Source organism: Xiphophorus hellerii, chromosome 1 (genome assembly GCF_003331165.1).
Source record: "Xiphophorus hellerii strain 12219 chromosome 1, Xiphophorus_hellerii-4.1, whole genome shotgun sequence".
Taxonomy (NCBI): Eukaryota; Metazoa; Chordata; class Actinopteri; order Cyprinodontiformes; family Poeciliidae; genus Xiphophorus; species Xiphophorus hellerii.
Genome location: NC_045672.1, coordinates 23,575,500 through 23,598,374, shown reverse-complemented (window position 1 = coordinate 23,598,374; position 22,875 = coordinate 23,575,500). Strand labels below are relative to the sequence as shown.

At 39.0% G+C, this 22,875-nt stretch overlaps 2 protein-coding genes across 5 annotated transcripts in view; both read left to right on the top strand.

Moving 5' to 3' along the window:
- Positions 1–10,757, top strand: part of anks1aa (ankyrin repeat and sterile alpha motif domain containing 1Aa) — a 69,631-nt gene extending 58,874 nt beyond the window's left edge. The window contains exons 18-27 of the mRNA XM_032576634.1: positions 2,107–2,205; positions 2,890–3,036; positions 3,430–3,537; positions 4,324–4,494; positions 4,582–4,716; positions 4,805–4,876; positions 4,989–5,075; positions 5,174–5,311; positions 6,135–6,317; positions 7,637–10,757. Coding sequence (XP_032432525.1) covers positions 2,107–2,205; positions 2,890–3,036; positions 3,430–3,537; positions 4,324–4,494; positions 4,582–4,716; positions 4,805–4,876; positions 4,989–5,075; positions 5,174–5,311; positions 6,135–6,317; positions 7,637–7,753 — 1,257 coding nt within the window. The 3' untranslated portion in view covers positions 7,754–10,757. The remainder of the gene's footprint in view (positions 1–2,106; positions 2,206–2,889; positions 3,037–3,429; positions 3,538–4,323; positions 4,495–4,581; positions 4,717–4,804; positions 4,877–4,988; positions 5,076–5,173; positions 5,312–6,134; positions 6,318–7,636) is intronic.
- A 3,215-nt stretch (positions 10,758–13,972) lies between these two features.
- Positions 13,973–22,121, top strand: LOC116728000 (specifically androgen-regulated gene protein). 4 transcript variants are annotated; one of them, XM_032575993.1, is made up of 5 exons: positions 13,973–14,171; positions 18,491–18,697; positions 19,790–19,952; positions 20,071–20,530; positions 20,600–22,121. In XM_032575993.1, exons 2-5 carry the CDS (start codon positions 18,581–18,583, stop codon positions 21,840–21,842), a joined length of 1,983 nt encoding a protein of 660 aa, XP_032431884.1. In that variant the 5' UTR covers positions 13,973–14,171; positions 18,491–18,580; the 3' UTR covers positions 21,843–22,121. The 4 variants fall into 4 exon arrangements, with proteins under 4 accessions (XP_032431884.1, XP_032431800.1, XP_032431638.1 ...); XM_032575909.1 differs by having other exon boundaries at positions 20,071–20,557; XM_032575747.1 differs by having other exon boundaries at positions 20,071–22,121.
- The last annotated feature ends 754 nt before the right edge of the window (positions 22,122–22,875 follow it).

Sequence of the window (22,875 nt, the reverse complement as noted above, 5' to 3'; positions counted from 1 at the left end):
TTTTAATATATATTTAAGCAAATCTTCTTTTGGAGAAAACAATTGCTGTTTTGTACGACCAGTCACGTCTTCCTCAGCTTCTTTCTTCAGGTCTGAATAGTTTGTTCACAGCCAGGTTAGCAGGACACACTGAAATTATTAGTGTTACTGGCTGGATGTCCTTTAGACAGTCTGAATAATCTGTAGTCCTGATTTCCCTGTATGAATTTAGAGCACTTTTTGTCCAATGGAGGAGTCTGTGGCTTTTCTCTGGATAAGCGAAGGAGGGAAAGAGAAGCATTTGAGAGAAAGTAGTGTAGTGATAGAAGAATTGTCAAGTTTCTAGTGATTTTTTCCTTTGTCATTTTGTTCTTTTGTGATTTTTTGGGGGGACTTTTCAAACCAAACGATGGGAAGACATTCATGCATGCATTGAGGTGTTTCTTTAAGCCCCAGTGTCATAAACCATATATCTTCTTTTTAAAATCCACAACACAAGAAAAATAGTTTGTGTAAGCTCTCTCCACAGTACCCAAAATTAAAACGATATATCTATCTAAATGCAGCAACTGCCCAGTAGAAAATAAAAATCTGAATGCTCCCCAGGAAATATGTAAAGTATCTCTCTCTCCATGGAGCTGTTTAGCAGTTCATCTCCAGAGGCTGTAATGCAGTCATCCGTACTCTGTAAAAGTGCTAATATTCACTGAGCTTCCCACAATGCTGAGCAAGAAAGGCTGCGCTCAGAGGCTGCTAGGAGATGATCGTTATGACGTCAGCGGAGTGTCAGGTATTAATAGAACAAAGATATCGCATCCTGATGTGAGCTGGAGTGCTATAGCTATTTTAAAATAGTTCCGTTTTATTTATTTAACACTCCTCCTTTTTTCCATCTAAAATTTCATTAATCGTTATAATATAAATTAAACAGGACATATTGCTGCTTAAAGTTGTGATTCCACATGTATCCTGACACTAATGCTCTACAGCAGGGTTGTCCAACTTCAGTCCTCCAGGGTCAGTGTTTTTGCCACCTTTTGATGTGCCCCAAGACCAACACACCTGAATCAAGGACTGAAATTACCTAATTATGTCAATAAGGTGTGCTGACAGAGACACAGCTTGTTGCAGGGACATCGGCTGTGAGGACTGGAGTTTGACACCTGTGTCTACAGTTTTTACACTGACGGATTGGACAGTCACATGCCTTGTTTACATCTACAGCCTCTGCATGGAAAACAAGTCCTCAGGTTTGACCTCTCCTCCGTCCTGTTAGTGCTGAGCAAGTCTGAGCACGAAAGGATTAACCTGAGGCACATATTGAAGAGTCAGCCTCGTGGATACTGAGGCGTCGCAATTTGTCTCTGATACAGCAGCTAAAGCGAACGTTTTGATTCTTTTAACAGATGAGATTTAGTTGCTGGCCTTGTCAATGTGCAGCCTGCAAGGTGTACTTGCAGTTCTTGCTGACTACTTACTGGCCAGTTTGCGCAAGATTACTCCATAAAGACTTATTTGTTGGACTGCAGGTCCGTGAAATTAGCAAACAGGGCAGGAAAACAAATGAGGTCCGCTCCTTGTTGGCGTGCGTTTTGATCTGAGTGTTAGCTCTGGCTACCAGGAGTTGGCTGCTTTGCTCCTCTATCTCATATTGCTGACCTCTCTGCATCACAGACATTGATTTATGGATCTTTTCTGCATTATCTACCACACTGTCTCCAAGGTGATATTTCATGTAACCAAAGACCAGCTTGACCATAACTCATTACATCCTAATCAGTCTAGTCCTCAAGTATGGTTGGGTCTCATTTATGTGCTCCCCTTTCAACACTCTAAGGAGAATATCACTCGGTGATGGCCGACCTTTTCTTGCAATGCTGCGTATCTGAAATCGATACTAACTCACCAGCAAAGTCATTTCTCAGGGAATATTAGTCTTGGCTACATTTAACCTTCAATAAAAGCAGTCTGTTTGGGATTAAAAACAGATGATTAGGTTATAGATTTCTAAACTGGATTATTCTTTGAGAGGTTGCATGGTTTTCCTCAAAGTCCTCCTAAGAGCTTTTTGATGGTCACTATTCCCTTTATTGGCAGTAACAGCTATGCTTGTGTTCTGTTCTACAGGGGAGCAACGTGATGGAGGACCAAGACTTGAGGGAGATTGGAATCACAGATCCGAGCCACAGGAAGAAGATCCTGCATGCAGCACGCTCCTTACCAAAGGTGACGAAATCCTCATCCCGACTTCATTTGTTATTTTAGCATAATGAGACTCCATGCTAATGGAAGATGCACATTTTTCCTTGACACTAAAGCACCTAGCAGATTTGAGAAATATTTATTATAGCGATGCACTTTAATTAGACTCACATGTGAATTTTTAGTAATATTTATATTTTCTGTAACTCCTATACATAAGTGCAATAACACTGTCTCAATCAATCAAAATACAAATACAGGTACCTTTTTTATTTGAATCTAAATTTCTGCATAAAACATTGAAGTCTTTGGAAGCCAAAGGGTATTTTACATCAGCTTTTTATCTCAAATGTTTTCCATTTAATTTCTTAATGAGTTTATTATGCAGAGCACCTGCTGACATGAATTTAGATGCCAACACCTTTTTAAAAAAAGAGAATGTTTAGCTTTGAATTGTTAGTTTCCAGTTGCCACTGATGTTCCATCACTGTTGACTCTGAATGAACTAATTCTCATACTGCTGTAGCATGTTATTAGTTTTTTTCCAAAATGTTTGTTATTCTATTACAGAGTGCCATTTACACTTGTGCAAAATTATTAGGCATTCCACATTAAAATAGTGACAACAGTTGGTAGTAATTGGAGACAATAACTAATTATTTCTTCAGTTCATTGGCATCATCATTCTCCTGAATCCTCCTTCCACAGGTGAAAGCCCTGGGATGTGACGGTAGCAGCTCCCTCTCCGCCTGGCTGGAGAATCTGGGTCTGCACGAGTACCTGCCCAACTTCCTAGCCAGCGGCTACCGCAGTCTGGACTGTGTGAAAAACCTTTGGGAGCTGGAGATTGTCAATGTGAGTCACATTGACGCATGTAGAATGTGCGGAGTATCAGACGGTGAAATTAGTTTCCAAGAGTGTCACACAGAAGTCGGGTTGTCAGTTTAAACTCTGAAGGTGAACACTCGGATGTACTAGAGAGGATGTTTTTAGCGTTTCATTTCTAGGAGGTGACGAGATTTTCTTTTGGAGGAGAGGGGGGACACTTGTAGGTACAACTTCTGAGAGAAGCAGTCATGTCTTTGTTTTTGCAGCAATATATGTGGATTATTCCTGTAGACTTCCAACAAACTGTTTCATAGTTAGTACTTGGATGACTCCACAGTTAAACGAGTGATGTTTTTCTAAAGTTTTCCTATATTCTTTTGTGTCTTCAGTAGATAATGTCCCACTTTTTTTTCTCCACAGGTGCTTAAGATTACTTTGCTTGGTCACAGGAAACGCATCATAGCCTCCTTAGCTGAAAGGCCTTATGAGGAGCCTCCTGTCAAACCTCCTCGGTTGTCTCAAATCAGGGTGAGAACATGCAAACTTACACACTCTGTGGTCTGATGTAAATGTTTTAATGTACAGATATGGAAAATACCTTGACAACTCCAATACAATACATAACTTATTAAATCACTCTATTGTACCAGCATAATTATGCAACTTAATCATTGTTGGAATTTTTCCAAGTATTACTTTTAATTACAGTGTCTATGTACTTTTAATTAGTAATCTGTTACTTTTTGTTTCACTAGTGTATAACATGAACATGTTGAGATATTGGGAGATTTTAAATTAAAGTCTCTTCAAATGTAACAGAATTTTTTTTTTTTAAATCAATTGGCTTTGGTTCTTTCAGCTTGATAATGATCCAAAACACATGACCACATCAACACAAAAATGGTTCACAAGAGCCAAAATCAACATTCTTCCTCAGTCTCGCAACCTAAATCCTGTAGAAAAACTGTAGGGAGAAATGAGACAATAAGACAGAACCCTGGATTTCTTTAGATGACGCTGGATTTAAAGAAATTGTACAGTACCAACAGCTGGGATGCTAATATTTTGTAGCCTTTGCAAACTTAATTTTTTTTCCCCCACTGACTTTATGCACCCAAATTAAAGTTTTTCATAGTGATGTTATGCTACTGAGATAAAAAAAAAAAAAGAAGTATTTTTGGGCTTTTTAAGCAACTTTATAAGTTGTGAAAACAAAGTTATCTGTATCAGTATGCATGTTGCAAAGAAATGAAAGTTTTTATCTTATTTAACAAAGTGCTAAGTGATAAACTTTGTGTGACCTTTTCTCTGCAGTGTCAGGACCTGCCAGGATCCCAGACCTCGTCTCCTCTCAGTCACTTGGAGCCGTACAGCGGCCGCTCCATGGACCCGCTGCTGCCTGCAGCAGAACCGGGCAGGAAAAAAGCACCAGAAACAGATTATGACGTCGCCCAAAGACATCAAAGTGGAAGGCAAAAGCCTCAGGTATGAGCTGACGTCTCTGGGATGTGGTGGGTATGGTTGCTATCTTCCAGGCTTCTGTGTTGATATTTTTATTTTTTGTCATCTCAGGAGCGATACGAAGAAATTCATCAGGAGCCTCGACTGACCTTACGACCTCCGAGTCTAGCAGCATATGCCCCCGTCCAGAACTGGCACCACCAGCCTGAGAAACTCATATTTGAATTTTGCGCCTATGAAGCTAGTGTACGCTAATAACTTTCTCATTCTGACTTCTCAATTGCTGCTTTTGTTATAAATGATCAGTAACCTTGTATCTCCTGCTCATTTGTAGTATCTTGGTTCTATGCTGATTAAAGATCTGAGGGGTATTGAATCCACGCAGGATGCTTGTGCCAAAATGCGGGTGTGTAATAGTCTTTCCAACATCGGGAGGCAATAAAGAAATGTATATGCACTATCAGCCAATAGTAAATTAGCTTTGTATGTTTATATGCCTGTGCTTGCCTTTTCTCCAGAGATCCACAGAACAAATGAGAAAAATCCCAACTATTGTTCTGTCGATCACTTACAAGGGCGTGAAGTTTATAGATGCAGCGAACAAGGTAACTAAGATTCACACTCACCATTTGAAGCATTTCACATCTCGTACTGCTTGTATTTTTTTCATGAATATCATGAATATATATTCCTTTTGCTGTAGAACATCATCGCAGAGCACGAGATCCGTAACATATCATGTGCAGCCCAGGATCCAGAGGACCTGTGTACGTTTGCCTACATCACTAAAGACCTGCAGACCAGCCACCATTACTGCCATGTCTTCAGCACAATAGATGTGGTACGTTAACACACTGATTTGCATCCTGATCCATTTCTGAAGGTTAATGCATATAGACTGTTCTTTTAATTAAACACGACTGAAGGAAAATAGAACCTGAATAATTAGGTCATTTTCTGGATGTGACCTAATCAGCTTCTCTCATGTTTGTGGAGTAATTACTGCATTGACTGCAAAACCCAATTTCAGGAAAGCGAATGTCAGCAATAGTTGTTTCTCTAAGGTAATTGTTGATGTCTTTCTTCTTTGGCATTTGTGTTAACACATCTAATAGCTGCCAATACCCCCAGCTTTTATACAGGTGATCGAGTAAGTAGGTGTGTTGATTGGTTCCATTTGACAGCTGCTTTCCCTCCCCAGTCCTATAGAAAAAGTTCTTCATCTTTATTAGATAAATACTGAAATTATGTAATTCTTTTTGTATGTTTTATACACTCTAGGTCAGATTTAAATAATTGTTGATCCTGTTATAGGCTACAACATTTTATTACACCATTATGGAAAAAATTATCTAATTTGTATTTGTTGGGGAGTAACAGTAATATTATCAAACTCAGTGGATATTATTAATTTTGTTTGATGTTGAAAACAATAAAATGTCTTTGTATTTAGTTACAGTTTAGTAGTAGACATTGCGCACTAATAAGCTTAAAGTGGTAATGAATATGAAACCAGTTGTTTACTTTTAGCTTGAAATGTTACTCCTAATTTAGTGGGTTTTTATTGTTACTTTTTGAGCTACACTACTGTACAAAAACAAAGAGGATTCAGTTTGTAAAATAGAAATTTTACAATCAATTTCTTTGTTTTTGTCTCTGCTTAGAGCCTGACTTATGAGATTATCCTGACGCTGGGCCAGGCGTTTGAGGTGGCCTATCAGTTGGCTCTGCAGGCCCAGAGGACCAAACAGCATCAGGGTCTCCCTGCGGGAAGCAGCTCAGACGTCAATGAATCCAAGTCCAGTCGACCTGTGCCCAGACCGCGAGGGAGTGTTCGGAAGTCAGGGGTGAGTGGGACAAAAAAATGATTCCAAATGCACATACACTGAAGAGGTGTTCCATCCTTTTCAGATACATATTCAATCATAAATATTTTGTGCATCAAACGCTCTGATCAGTTTAGTTCAGTTTACAAAGTTTCCCCTCAGTGTAGTGTTTCAGCTCTTCAGACTTTGCCTGTCTTATGCTGTTCAAATCCGTCCTTTAACTCTCTCTCACACTCTACTTTCTGTTTAACTCAGAAAAATCTCCCTCTCTTAAGTTTCTATAACTGTTGCACAGGCACCACCTACAGGTCTCTCCTGTCGCTGCATCCAGCCTGTCCATCTTGTTCCATCTCTCAGTATTCCTTTCTATTATTTATCTTTACTGCCCCCTAGTGAACATCTAACAGTAAGACAATCTATCTGGATTATACTAAACATATTACCCAACAAAGTCACATGTATACTTTTGTTATTAGATGCTTTTATATGTGCAGAAGACTTAATATTACAACATTTTAAATTGAGCTCAAAGGTTCCTGCAGATTTGGGAACGGTAGCATAACAACAGCCACGATTGAGAACTAAATAATTAAAAAGAGCCAGTCATAATCATTCATAGGGTGGAGTTTCTCAGAGAGAAGCCATGTTGCATAACGACGCATTACTGACTGTTTGATTGTAGTTGATCTGAAGTTTCAGCATACTTATCCAGGGTTTAAGATGAGCAACTGTTGCCAATTGAAAATAAAGGCGGATCTGAATTAGTCAAAACAAGTTAAATAAGTCGATTTAGGTGACGACTAAGAAACTTATTTCAATGAGATTGCATTTGACTGACCAACACAAAGTACTACTTGATTGTGAAGTGAACAGAGAATAATTTGCGGTTTTCAGTTTTCCATGTGTGATACTTTTGCCAGATTCTATTCAAAAATGCTTTGTTCCCAAATGAAAATTAAATAAAATAAGAGATGAGTTATAGGGTCATCTGTGGTGAAAAATGTTAACACTGCACATAACCCCAAATTCACCATTCCCACATTGAAACATGGCGGTGGCAGCATCATGCAGAGGGAATGCTTTTCTTTAGCCAAGACAGAAAAGCTGCACGATGAAAGAAAACATGTTGGAAAGTTAAGAGGTGTTTGTTTCTCTACCAACAGGACATTTATTCTAAACATACAGCACCATTTTCAATAGGAGGAAAAATTTATATTCCTTCAATAGAAATCCACAGCAGATTATGTGATCACTCACTTCAACATGTTAACACACTTTAATACATATAGATTCAGTTGTGAAGTGAAGATTGTAATGTTTTCTCTCCTCTGTGCTCACAGGGAGACATACTGGACCAAGAAGGGGAGTCACAGCCTCACACTGGTTCCACATGGCTCGTGGATCCAAAGGAATCTAAACGTTCAATCAGCACTAAGTATGAGACCACCATTTTCTAAACGGATCCCTGTTCTCCTCCTCCTGGGCCTGGCTGTTCCTACTTCCCTCCTCCTGTGTGCCTTTCACTGTGACTCAACCCTTTCCTTTGCGCTGGATGTCCACTTCCCCTCACCTCCTGACAACACAGCCTGTGACAGCTAACCAGCCTCTGTTGCTCCTTCTCCAAGTTGAACCTTCACCACTTCTACACTCTGCATTGATTGTTATCGCAATCACTCAACAAGTCTGCCACTAACATATTTTCCTGTAACTCACCTCTTCCCTTTCTTTTCCCATCGACTGCAAATGTACTGTTTTCCTCTTGGTGATGAGCTCTTTCTTTTCCGCTACATCAGGCGACGGCTGCTCTGAAGCTTTTTCACTCTGATCTTTCATCTCTTGACTTCACTGAGTGCTGAGAAAATTCTGAGAACTCACCCGCTGCGCTCATCCCATTCCCAGATGGATGTTTCCAGAAGAAAACTGTGGATCTGCTCTCCTAACTCTATGCATCCATCAGGCTTTAGCAGGCTGCTTCTCTTTAGTGGGAGTGCAAGTGGTTGGGAGGTTTATTACTATTAGCCGCTTGCTTAAAGCCACGCTGAGGTCTTGTAGCACTGTGAGGAACTTGCTTAGGGGGGATTTGTTCTTAGAAAGAGAACATGACACAGCAAAAAGTCCAAATTAACGTGCCTTGCAGAAGTGTTGATCTCCATGCAATTTTTTTCACAGTTTAAGTTGCAAAAACAAACTTCAATGTTTTTTTATTGTGCATTTATTTGTTGAAAACAAATATAGAGTTGTGCATAACTGATCAAAGAGCATGTTCTTAATGTTTTTCCTAAATAAAATCTGAAAAGAGTTGCATGTGTTTATATTTTATATTGTAGCTCAAGCTCAGATTAGATGAACTCCATCTATGAACTTTTCTTTGATATGCCATTTGCTGTGTCCCCTATATTGCTTTTAAGTAGGACTTTATGTGTAAAAGTTGTCTTTTTAACATTATCTTCCAACTTGAGCTGTGTACCTCTCCAACTCCTCCAGAGTTACAACTGGCTTCCTGTCACTTCAGGTCAGCTTTATCAAGCTTTCCTAAATAAAAGCTTCTCCATGACATGATGATAGTCGAGTAAAAGTCTATAAAAAGGCGTTGGACATTGAGGTTTTAAAATAACATTTTAAATTTGTGTGAATACTTTTGCAAGGTACTGTATATTTGGACTGTTGTGCTCTAATTTGTCCAATCAGAGCAAAAGGGTGCAGCCAGATGATTTTTCTCCAGTGAACTGATAGTAATTAAGCACTTTTACCATGTTTTTGTATAAGAATAACAGCATTTCCTCTGTAGCTCTCTTCTCCCTTCTTTTCACAACAAATGCCTTCAGTATTCATCCTATCTGCATTGCCTTTCTGTAATATTGCCAATGATACTTGTTAAATACATAATTGCTGCTGGAAAAAAAGAGTTGAGCATTACATAAAGGGAGGAACTGTTTGTGTGAACATGTGTTTTCTGTTTTCACTCCATTTTAATCATCTTACATTGTGTGCATGTGTCTGCGTGTCCCTCCCTCCTCTCTTAGCTGAATGTTGCTGCTCCTCCCATTAAGCGAGCCGGGACGGGAATGGACCCTGTCGCATGATGGGGATGAGCTGGCAGTTTTTTGTGTTTTTGATCAAAAAGTGATGAGCAGCAGCTCATGATATCATCAGTCCGATCATGCTCGCAGCACGCATGAGGACCCGGAGACAAAGATGAGGCTCCACTCCTTTTCATCTGACCTCTCCACACATCTTCCTGCCCATCAGAGTGTGGCAGCATCTCTACTCTCCATGCATTCACAAGCGGTAGCCTCCCTCGCAGAGACTTGGTGTTCACTGTTTGAGAAAACATACCTGCGTGCTCCAATGCAGAAATCTGTAGCGAAAGAAGTGGCAGGAGTGAGAGTATTGATTTTTTTTTGAGAGAGAGAGAGAGAGAGAGTGAGACCTCACACTGTACACACAGACTACCCTTTGTGTTCAGATATTGGAGCTTCTCCCCATAACCATCAACCATATTCCTGCATGGGAGAAACATTTTTAACCAACACTACAAAGACTATCTCTCAATGAAATCCCACTTATATTTGATTTGATTTTTATTTAGTTGGTTTTATTCATCTTATGGAACTGCTAGTGTCCTAATGCTGGAACTGGATCATAACTGGTGCCCTCTCCTTTTTCCTTCCCCCATTGTTTAATTTAATCCTACCAAGATTATTCACCAAAACCTGCCATGCAGGCTGTTACGACTTTATTTTTTAAGCTGCAGAACAGAACAATAGGGTACAACATGTTTGTCCAGGTAACTCCCTGTACGTTGACTGTTAATGGTACTATTGGTTGTGAGTCAGTGAGTCTGGGTACTTAACGGTTTAACTGTTGTATGTGTGACGACACACTGGTGCGCGCCCTCTTTAGCATCCCGGTGTGGGCACCTTTAGCCATCAGCCTGATCCAGTGCTGCTTTTGCACATTGCCAAGGATCAGGAGACATTTTTTGGAACTAATCTGATATGTTGAGAATGGAAATGTACATGATTCTAGAGCAGTCTGTATTTTGATACTTGAATAATTTTGGCTTTTATAGTTATCTATATAAATGTGTATGTATGTGTATATGTATGTATGTATGTACGTATATAATTTTTGGTGTTTTTGTCAAAGCAAAGGACTATGTCTTATAAACTAAAACATATCGTGAATAAATATCCTGTGATTTAAAAAGAAAAAAAGGCTGAGGAATTGACTCAGAGGGACCTCAATTCATAAAAAAAGATTGTAAATAATCTTGGGCTTCCAGTCTTTTTTATAGTTATTTTTCATAATTGTAAAACTAATAAATGTTGGGATTAGAATTACTTCCTTTGTTGAATCTTTTTTATTTTATTTTATGTTTTTGTAAGCTCTCTTACTGCTATCATCTGTGCACACTAATGCTGTAGAGATTCATAAATACAGTGGAATTTAAAAAGTCTACCCAAAATGCCAGTTTTCTGTAATCTCATTATAAATAATGATTTACAAGCCTGTATTTTTTGTAATTTTACTTTATTATAGAAATTTTTACAATAGCTTTTTTTCATTCTGAGTACAGATATCAGCTTAGACTGATCATGTTTTGACCCACTGTTTGGTTAAAACTACTTACCTTCTTTCTCAGCAGCATAAATCCAGCATATTATTTAAACACATAACCCAACTAGTTTTTCTGTGTATACATGGTTTGGCCAAATGAATGTGTTCAGGTTGAATTGGGTAACTCTGCCTCCAAACAACTTACATTACAGCCTTTTCTGTCATTCCTGAAGCAAACAAAGCCTGCTGTGATTTAACAACAAACAACCAAAGCACTATTACAAGGTTTATTATACATTATTTTCCATTTTGGTTCTAATTACTTTAATGTGTTATGAATATGCTCAAGCTGAAAGCATTTCTGTTTACTTACCCTACATGTTTATTTTTGTCAGCTGTAAATAATTTCAAATATTCAAGCTGTCATTCCAATCTTTGTTAAAGTAATGAGTCAACAGGAGAAAATTACTGCAGCAAAGAATTTACTTCAGCTTAGAACTATGAAGCCTTCCTACAATTATTTTTGTTTAAATGAAGTGTAACTGCTTGAGAGCAGAAGCATCATTGATTGCTAAAGTTTCTGCCACGTTTTGCTTAACAGTGACCAGTTTATATCCATCTCATCTAAAATGGCCTACTAGTTTAATTCTGCTTGTGAAGTTATGTAGCTGTGAACTTGGCAGGTAAAGGACCTGATAATTCTGTCAAATGATGTTAACAATGCTTCTTTATTCTGAAAAGTGAAATGTAGTGCCATTGGCCTGCAATAAAAAACTCGAGGGGAAAAAGTCAGAGGACGGTGGTGATTTCAATTTACATAGTCACAAACATGTGGTGCTATTCCTGGAAAAATAAACTCACTGACAGGTACTTCTGCTTTTGGAATAAGGTCTTACACATACCCTGTGACACTCAACCAGCTAAAACTGACTGGTAATAACATGATGACATTTGAAGTGTAGTGTAAGCTAAGCCCAGCAAAAATGATACCTGGCCTGGTGAGACTGTTTTGGCTGCAACATTTAGCTAATAGGGTCAAAATTTAACTTTGATGAAAACATAGATCTCATGTCATGTTTCAATGCTTCATGCTAATGACTGTGGAATGTGGAACACTTAGTATCAATTGAGCTTTTTTAGCCCTTGTGTTGTATTTTTTCTACAGCTATTTTTAGCTGTAGAAAAAATACCCTAAACTAGCTTTTTCCCGACTTGAAATTTTATGACTTTTCCTAAATTGACCCTGTCATTAGAAAAAGTGATACTTTGTTTTTGTTTATATTTCCATGTGGGCTGTACACCGCTAGGGTACAAGGATTGTCTTGTGGGTCATTTTGGACCCGTGCATTATAAAAGCATTTAAACACCAGAAAAAGAGTTCAAAGGCCACACACAAACTCTCTTTAATACACATACACACCACCCACTCACACACCTGCCCACTTACACCCCCACACGCACACGCCCACCCATACATACATAGCATAGAAACTGGACTGATGTATGAATTGAACTTGCATTTTACCTGCACTCTCATTCTGCAGCTAACTCCCCACATCACACAAGTTCCCAACACAACAGAAAACAATCTCATACATAATAAAAACAAATTAGGTACAGAGGATATGAAGGTATCCTGAAACTGAGTACCGCTGGTTGGTTTCTTGCTGGCGCCATGAGTAAACGTTTCACTGCCCAACAGGTGCTACGTTGTATTTTTGGATATACTGTCCTACATGGGATCTTCAGCATAAGCCGTTGACCATCTGATGTTGAACAATTTCTTGTGCTGAAGATGTTCAACTTAGGAGGGTCTTCATATAGTGAAGAACATCTTCAAGATCTTCAAGATTTTCTTGAAACTCTTGTGTTGAACATTTGTGTTCAACATGGGATGTTCTTCATCTTATGTTCAACGTGGGGAGTTAAGCATAGGATGTTTTTGTCTTATGTTGAAGATCTTTATCATAAGTTTATCATAAGAGCATCTTTATAAGATGAAGAACATCTCCACCTGTAATTTGGATTTAAAATTCAATTAATTTGCTTTATTTTGGGCTTTTGTTAGGGCGGGTCATTTTTGACCAGTAGGACACGGGGAATAAATAAAATGTTAGGATCACACGAGGGTTAAATGCCAGAGACTTTCTGAGAGTTTTCACTGACCGTATCTGTCCCTTTATGACCAGAGTGTACCCAGTCTCTTATTACTACCTCCATCAGGATTATGCACAATGGCACAAAGCTTAAATCATGTCAAACTGGTTTCTTGAACATGACATCGAGTTCACTGTATTCCTATATGGTTTCCACAGTTAACAGATCCATGTTCAATAAAGCATCTCTGGAATAAGATGGAAATGGAGATTTGCATCATGGATGTTCATCTGACAACACAATAGTAACTGTTTGGTACTATAATGTCAGAAAGGACCAAAAATCCTAAACATCTAAAAAATGTCTCTGATACCTTGTTAAATCTCTGTCAAGAGGAATTAAGGCAGATCTGATAGCACAAGGGGATCCAACACTAGTCCACAAAGTGGCCAGTGAGTTTATGTTTTGATGGTGCATCAGTGACAAATTTTCTACACAACAAAGTGCAACATTTCTACAAAACATGTTAGCCACATCTAGAAACACGTGTTTCATTTGGAATTTGTTTTTGGTTTTTGCCTTTACTCCATTGATGAACTGGTCCTTTGGACATCTTAGTCTGGCTAGATACAGATTTATTTTATTTTATTTTTATTTTTATTTTTTACAGCTGGTAGGCTATAGTTGGCACCAGTGAAAAGATAAATATCAAAATAATAATTCTATAAATGATATCTGTAAACCGTCCTAGCTGTGATCAACAACAACAAAAAGTTAATAACATTCAGTGTGTCAAATTTTTATTGCATTATATGTATGTAATGTAAGTTATGTTCGTAAAATTTACTTTCTGTGTTTATTAACATAAATGAAAATATACATACATCTGATTCCACGTAAATACATTTGGCCAATTTTGGGTTGTGCTCATTTGACTGCCGCTGCTGTCGCCTTGGAAACGGCTCATTGGCGCCGTGTTCTGATTGGTCCCTCCCCGCCATATCCGGAAGTTGATGCCTTACCTGTCTGTACTCCTGAAGGTGGGTTGACACCTGTACGGTCAGCACCTTGCGCAGTTTTGTTTCCAGGAACAGCCCCCAGCTGTGCGAGGTTTTATGTCTGCTATGGACTGAGAGTGGACAACAGCCTTGTGTGTGTCTGTGAGGACAAAGAGTACCGAAGTTGCTGCGGAATATAAAACTTTCTGTGCGCCCTCAGGTAAGTTATTGGGAAATTTTCCTGATGTGACGCGTTTCTTTTATTTCCGAATGTGCATGAAGGAAAAGAACACTGTTAAAACCCACTAGTACTTACGCATGAGTTAATAAAAATAGACTTCTGTGTGGGAGCCGTTTTAATCGAATTTTTTCTCGTTACAGATGAGGCTTGTATTTCATTTTCTCTGCTTTTCATGTATCTTTTGTTATGGTGCGTCGATATCTCTTCGTTTTATTATAGTTTTTTGTGCTTTAGTGAATATTGATTGAGGAACAAGTGCTAATATTTGCCTTTTAAAGTAAATAAAAGCTCTTCAGCACGGATGGCTGCCAAGCTAAACATTAATGAACTATTTCTATTCACTCCTGCAGGCTTAAGCTCCTCACTGTGGCGCTGCCCCTGACCTTTTGTATGGGCTACAGTAAACCATTAACCAGTTCAAGCAGACCTTCTGCCATTGAAAACATACTTAACATTTTTTGGACCTTTCGTGTACTACCACGCTCGCAGTTTTGATTTTTGGAGTCTGTAATTTATGGTACTGGGGGTTTTAACAAGCCTGGCTCACAGAATGTACTGATGGAAACTGCTGATTATCCCATTTTAGTCAAATAGTTGTAGGTGTTTTTGCTGCAGGTGAACTGTGATAACCAGTCCCTTGGCTGAATCAGATTTGTCTCGGAGCCAAGAAAGCAAGTAAAGTGACATTCCTGACACCATTAGGTTTGACTCAGCTGTGGGTGCCACTGTTGCACTGCAGGTTTCTTGTCCTGTTCTGCCCTGGAAGGTGTTGTCCCAGTTGGCTCGGTCCTGCATTTTCTGATCTGAATGTCCTAATGGGAGGGACAGTAATTAGTAGCTATTGAAGCTTTCACACGGAGACCAATATGTGTTTAGCCAACCCCCTCATGTTTTCAGAAAACATGAGTTTTTTTGAGGATCAGGTTTTTCCCCAGCTGCCTATTAGCTGGCTGTTTATGCCAGCACTTCCAGAATATGAGAAGCCATTCTGGTGTCCTGCAATGTTTTAGTTGAATTTGCAAATAAAATGGCATGATTTGCAAATTAGTTTCTAGTATCTCATAAAATAAGGCCTTTCCCTTTGGATCAAGCACTTCCTATCCTTTCAGTAAACAATATGATCTTTGTTAGAATTTGTCCACATAGAGTGAACTTTGTTTTTCTAGCTTGTATTCCTTGTAAATTTTGACGATTATGGATTACAGATTATTAAAACTCAATCCAGGGTCTCAAAAAATTTATAAAAGATAAATAGAAAATACTATTTTAAACAAAAATGTCAGACTTCTAAAAAGTATCTCCATTGCTATGCACTCAGTATTTGGGTGGACCTCCTTTTGCATGAATTACTTCAGCAATGCAGTATGGCATGGAAGGAATTAGCCTGTGGGCCTGCTGAGGTGTAGAGGAAGCCCAGGTTGCTTTGAAAGCAGCCTTCAGATGCCTCTGTTGTTGTCTTTGGTTCAGAAATACCTTCTCTCAATGACAGGTGTATCCCATGTGCTCTATACGTCCTTGGTGGGTCTGGAAGGACTTGATCCACTTTGTGAATCTCTTCTAAAAAATGTTAGCAGATTTTCACTAGAATTCTCACAAGACTGCTGTTATCCCTGTACTTGGTGCATCTTCTCCTCCACCCAACTTCCTGTTGATATGAATGACTTCAGCACTCAAAGATGCATGTTTCCTACATTTTTGTTTCAGAAAACAGGATTTTTAAATTTCATATTTCACAGGAATGAATACAATCTCATAAAAGTGAAGAAATAGACTGAAATAAAAGTTGGTCCTAAATAAATAAATAAAATAACTGTTAGTGCATGATTGTTTCTACAGACTTGAGTTGTGCGAACATACTTGTATCTGAAGCCCATTGACTGCATTTTTTCAGCTGAACAGTTTGGATTTTTTTATAAAGATTTTATTTTACTCAAAACAACATTTTGAGCCATCTGATAGATTGATGTGTTTTGTTGTAAATCACTTTACATCTGGGCTGTACTATAACATCTTGAAGTTATAATAGGCCCAGGCGGTGATCAAGAAAAGCATGTAAAGGATACACTGCATGTGAATGGAAATGAGATAGTTATGGGGATATACTGGGGATCTGACAATTGTGATTTAATGTATTTTTACTTTTATGTATTTATGGTTATTGTCTGTTGTTGTACTGTAGTCTTGTCCCTGCTTCCAAGACAAATTTCTTCTATGAGAGACTAATAAATTATATTTTCTTGCACCCATGCCAGGCAAACTTGTGGAAAACAAAGCATGTGTGCAATCTTTATTTTTGCTGTTTCGAAGTAGTTACTCAAATATTCTGAGATCAGAGAACAATAAAAGGCATTTTTGCTGTACTTTGGCAAGCGCCACCTGAAACCTGTGTGCAGGTGCAACAATGTCATTTACAGTACATTATATTCTATTTATTTGATGACTATACTGTTGTTTTTACTGATGCAGTCAAAGTGAAAACTCAAGTAAATCTGTAAGTGCATATCTTTTAGCTTCTTTTTCAGGTCAAATGTTTTTTTACATCCTGGTAGCCTTTTAGTAAATCACGACTGGGTGTATTGTTTTTGTCATGCATGCCTTCCTCATGACTGGTCTGTCAACACCAAGTAGTTACTTGAAATGACATCAAGGAAGCAGAGAAACATTCCGTAGCACTACACAGCACATCAGTTGCCTTTGCATAAATTACAGTCCACTATTCCATGTCTCACCATAAAGCTTTTCATTATTCTTAGTTTCTTCTCTAATAGTACTAAGTCAAACATTATTAGAATTATGATTGTGTTCAATTGTGTCCTCTTCTGCATGTCCAATTTTAAGACAGAATTTCAAGTTTTCTTGAAAAGAGGGGGGAAAAAAGTTCAAGAGTGGGGTTTAAGAATTTCACTCGAGGCCAAGTTTTTGATCTAAATGCACAATTATATTCATGTACTTTACAAAAAAATAAATTTCACATGTGAAAATCGCATGTAAGAAGCATATACCACATGAAAAATGTAAATGTGGTTCACTTAAATTGTCACTTATGAATGTGAACATTTTATGGTAGAAACCCACTTTATTCATGGGCTTCATATATATTCACCTGTAGGATTTAAATAATTTATTTTTTTTTAGAAATACAAAGTTAAAGAAGTTTGATGCACTTTTATATTCAGCCCCATTTACTCTAATACCTGTAAATAAAATCCACTTCTTGCCTTCTGATGTCATAATTACAATTTGATCTGCCTAGAAAATATTTAGAATCTTGTTTCCTTTATTAAATCAAATGTCAGTAAGTTGCATTGTGGTTCTTGTATGAACACTTTTGCAAGGTTCTCCATTCTTCACAGAAAACATTTAGTTATTTTGACTTGTAAATTAGATGTTTTATGTCTAACAGACCGTAGAAGTTTAAAGTTATACCAAAAATTGCTTTTCACTTTATGATAAAATCAATTGAAGAGAATTATTTACTCATTACTCGAAGTGTTTGCATTTTATGGTAACTAACTATCTTGTTAATGTTTTATTTAAATGCAAACACTGCTTTCCATGCAAATGTTTTCTACTTCAGCTATTATTTTTATTTAATGATCTCATTAGCATAAGGAGATGCATTTCAAGACAGTTGTTACATTATGAAGATTGTTGAGCTGTCAGTAGTATTGTTGTGGCATTTATCACTTTGATGAAAACGTGCCTTTAAATGTACTAATTTGCTGGCTATATTTAGCCTCCCACCCCATGTTTATTATTATTTAAGAAATGTAGTTTAAACCGATATTCACGATATTGATGTCTTGAGATCTTTCTTTAACATGTTCACTTAAGTTTTATTCCACATGCTTCCATTTATTTTCTTCACCCAGTCTCTCTTGTAGCAAAATACCAATAGAAGATGCTGCTACTATTGCCTCATTTCACAGTTGGGATGGCAAGCTTCAATGGCTTTTTCCTGTCTGAATGGCATTTTACCCCAAGCCAGTGTAGGACTCAGCAATCAGTAACAATCTCTTGCCAGCAAGTGTGTTCATGGGGTCTTGTGCTTTTGTTATTGGGTTGAAACGGACATTTTACACTAAAGTTAATCAGTTTGTTGTGTGTTCATAGTTGAATATTTTAATCAAAGACGAAGTAGACTTAACGGCGTGCACAATATTCTTCAGTTTTCTCTTGATGTAATACAAAGAAGCAGAACTAAATGTTCAGCAATCAGAGAAACTTGTGGTGACCCGGATGTTTCTTAAACACTTATTTGTTTGTCTTCTTCATACGTTCTCTTTTTCACTTTACAGATTCTCTCCCAGAGAGGCTTCAAGTGAGATTTACACAAGCAAGACTGGATAGTGACACATAGGTCCAGCACTAACGCACGTCTTCATGCAATGTCGAAGAGTGGCACATGGCCAGGCAACGTTGCCATGGAGTCATTGAGTAACATGGACAGTGCAGGGAGCTATGACAGTGTAATCAGCACAAACTCTGCCTGGGTGAGTGGCGTTGTAAGTCTCCTTATGTCTTTCATCAGATTTTTGTGAGATTATCCCATTCTTTAAGGTCGATTGGCAAAATAAAGAGAAGAACGAAGATTTGTGATTGGTTGAAATGACATATTTCAACAAATTTACAGACCTAATGAAAAAGTCTCAGTATAAGTAGTTGTATAAAGTGTGTCCTTTAAAATGAACCAGGAGGAAACACTAAAGGGCATGAGTCATTAGTTTTACAGGTTTTCCAATTTAATTGAGTTTAGATATTTAGCTTATAATAGTTCTTCTTATTAAAAAACATTGAAAGGAAAAAAACAAGCACAAGACAGCCAAGAACACAACCAAAAGGTACCAAAGCATGATCACATTTCATCTGTCACACTATTCAAATGCCATTAGTCTGTCTGCAGTATTCTCGCAGCAACATGCCCTTCGACCCAAAAATGTCACTTCAAGTTTACGTTACACATGTTGTGGATTTAACAGAAGTAGGAAAACTGACATTTGTATTTAAATTTTCCTCTTTGGCTAAGACCCAGGAAAAAAATGCCACTGAAGCAAGTTACCAGTAAAGGAACATATTTTTACCTGAACAATGTTTTGCTCAACACGAGCACTAACCTCAGTGATCTGGCTGTTGACGCCATCTGCATTCTGCATTCCAGTCATACCATACATTGTGCTCGTCCCTCAGCTTTGGCTTATTGGTTCCCTTAGATCCAAAATTCTAGTTGTTTCTTAAGTTATTTGCAATGGAAGGCCTATTGTTGGAGGATGAGGAGAAATCTGCCCTCTCTACTTTCTATGGAGCTCACCCTCATTTCCTGCATAGATAGTTTTTCCAGCAAAAACTGCTGTAGCCACACATCCATTAAAACAATACATTCCTGTTCTGTTTTGTGTGTATTGCCACAGAGCATGACAGGCTTCAAGATGGAGGACACGTCATTATCGTTGTCTGGTCTTCCTGTTTTAGATCTTACTCAAAAAGTCAAGTGTTAGAAATGTGTAAGATCAGGTGAAAGAACAATGGCATTTTATTTTTTTTTGACTTTGAACTTTGAAATGACTTCACGATACTTAGGCTTTTTTATTGTTTTGCAGAGCGAGGATAGTATGGAGTACCTATCTGCTGAAGAGAAGGCATGTCTGATGTTTCTGGAGGAAACAATCGAAGCACTGGAAGTGCAGGAAGACAGTGGCTTATCAAATGACGAGCCAGACATGTGGTCAAAGACGGAGCCACAAGATCAGATAAGAAGTAATGGTATGCTTTGCCAAATACTTCTTGGGTGATTTCTACAATAGTTGAATGTGACATGCATTGTCTGTATGAATGACAGTGAATGAACTGTTAACAATACTTTTGTTTTGTTTTTTCTTAGATGTTCCCACTGAAATGCTCAAATCAGGAAGTCTCAGGATATCCACCCTAAGTCCCCACACAACAGCAGATTCTCCATCTGCTGGATTAACCACAGAGTGTGGAACTGAGCATCACGCTGCAAATCAAAACTCCAACCCACAATCTGCTTCCACGTCTGCAGTTGGCATGAAAGATGTTAAAACAGAGGACCTGGGAGTTGAAACTGATCCTTTGGTGTCTAACTCTGGCTACACAACCTCATCATCAGATAAAACAGTTGACGTTTCAAAGTTGGATGGAGATCTTGTGCTTGAGAATGTCACAAATTCTGGAGATGCCTCAGAGAATGATCTGGATATAATCCCTCCACCAACAGACTTCAGAGATGAACCAGAACCGGACTTGTTACCAGAAGCCATGACGGTGGTCCCGCCACCAGCAGCCATGACCATGGAGGCCATGACCGTGGTCCCACCACCGGAGACCATGACAGTGGTCCCACCACCGGAGACCATGACAGTGGTCCCAGTACCGGAGACCATGACCGTGGAGGCCATGACTGTGGTCCCGCCACCAGAGACCATAACTGTGGAGGCCATGACCATGATCCCGCCACTGGAGACCATGACCGTGGTCCCGCCACCAGCAGCCATGACCGTGGAGGCCACGTCTGTGGTCCTGCCACCGGAGGCCACAGCCCCAGCCCCACCATCAAACGGCTTCACAAAGCAAAAACAAACTGTTGATGTGGAGCAGATGCGCATGAGAGCCTCTGTGAAGAGATCTGTTGTAGACTCTTCTGCTGCTGAGGATTCTTCTAGCAAAGCCTCAGAAGTTGCTTCACTTTTACCTCAAATGAATCCCCCTACTGAGCCTTCAGAGCCCAGAAACCCACCTGCTGTGGCCCCAAAACCTAAGAAGCTACCTTCAAGCATTATTTTAAAGTCACCAAAGACACCAACACTTGTCTCTCATGGAAACCCAGGGCATTCGGTACCCTCCCACAGTGACAGGATGTTGTTGGACCCTCAGAAGGTTCACATGGAGGCCCTCAAAAAGCTTGGACTGCTTAAAGACAACAAGGAGGAAGCAAGTCGTGCTGTAAGCCCTAAGATTTCTCTGAAATCTGCTTCATACAAATGGTCACCAGCGAGCTCCTCTCCTCCAGTCAGTCCTGCTGCTCTTCTCACACCCCCTGTAACACCATCTCTTACCCCATTCATTAGTCCCCTACAAGCCATTGTACCCCAACAGTCTGTGCAGGCTCCTATTGTGCCACCATCAGCTTCTTCAGCATCTCCTCCCATTGAGGATGCTGATATCCTCCCAGCACCTGCAGCTTTCAGCGATGGATTTGGGCCTTCAGGTGATGAACTTCCTGCTGTCACAGAGGCCCCTTTCAGTACCCTGCCTAACACATCGCCACCGAAGGTGATCAGTATGAAATCGGCAACCTTGGAGAGATCTGGTTTGGGTCTGAGCAGCCAAATGTTCAATCGGAGCTTATTGGAGATAACCGATGGCGAGCAAGATCCAAAGCACCTGCGCAACACTCGACCAAGACCTGCCTCTCTGGGGACTAGGAAAGACTTTTCTCACACTAAAGGTGAGGGTTTGGTGGCAAGCGGAACGTCAGAATCCCAGAAGCCCCAACCTACACAGGCATTCCACCGCAGAGAGTCTTCTAAACTGCCTCGATCTCAAGGCATCAGCGTGATGATCTGCCCCCGCGCAGAGAATGAAGAGGACCGGCGCCAGGCCCTGAAGAAGCTGGGACTGCTCAGAGACTAACTTCCAAATGTACCTTTATATATTGTAAAAGGACTGATGCAGACTGTATCTGGGTTTAAAATGCTGAAGGAGTGCCTTAACCACATTCTTATGCGTCTGTTTTCCAGTGAATACCATGTGGTTGACTGTATCTGTGTTTCCTTTGACCATCGAAATGTCAAAATTAGTGTATTTCACAAAACTGCAATGAAAATTTTTTTTGCATCACACAAGTCATGTGATCAACAACTGAATGTTACTACTTGTAGAAAAGATTAAAACAGAAAGTTGTAGGAGGATAATGGCGCTGCATTTTTTTTAAATGATTTATTGCGTGGAAAAAGATTATTCACATGTGATTTTAATTGCTTATCTTATTTAACGGAAACACCGCAATTGTGTAATTGTTTTTTTGACATTCAGAATGTCAATAAAGTTTTACACACATTTACAATGGAAACGGAGCTTGTGTTTCACTTCTCTTACATCAGGCTCGTGGTAGCTATAATGTCTTTGATATTATTTACCTTTTAGAGTCTGTAACAACATATGTTTTTTGTTTTTTTTGTCTGCTGAATTGTTTGACTTAATGCCACTGGGTGCTGCTGACTGTTTCGACCCTTCACCATTTCATACTTTTGCAGTTTTGGTCATTTTGTGCCTAACGTTTTTGGGTGCTAATAGGAGTCATCTCCCACCAGTTTTTTCTCACAGACCATTTGTGAATTTGTTCCCACCTAGGGGATGTTTCTTTACCACTGTGATTTTCAATGCTTCAGAATAAGTTTTTTATCTAATCCACTCGTAGTCGACTGCATTTAAACGTGATAATGAGACTTTGACTAGGAGGTCTTTCATAGTTGTTTTGGGCTAGTAAGGGGTCATAATCTCATATATCATTTGGCCCAAACAGGAAGCAGAATTGCAGTCAGTTAAGTAGGAAATTGTAGGCAATCTTTTGAAAATAACAGATTATCCGAGGTTTGAGTATTTTATAAAAAGTTGTTTATGAATATTTGTATATAAGGAAGAAATGAATTGTCCCATGGGCCTG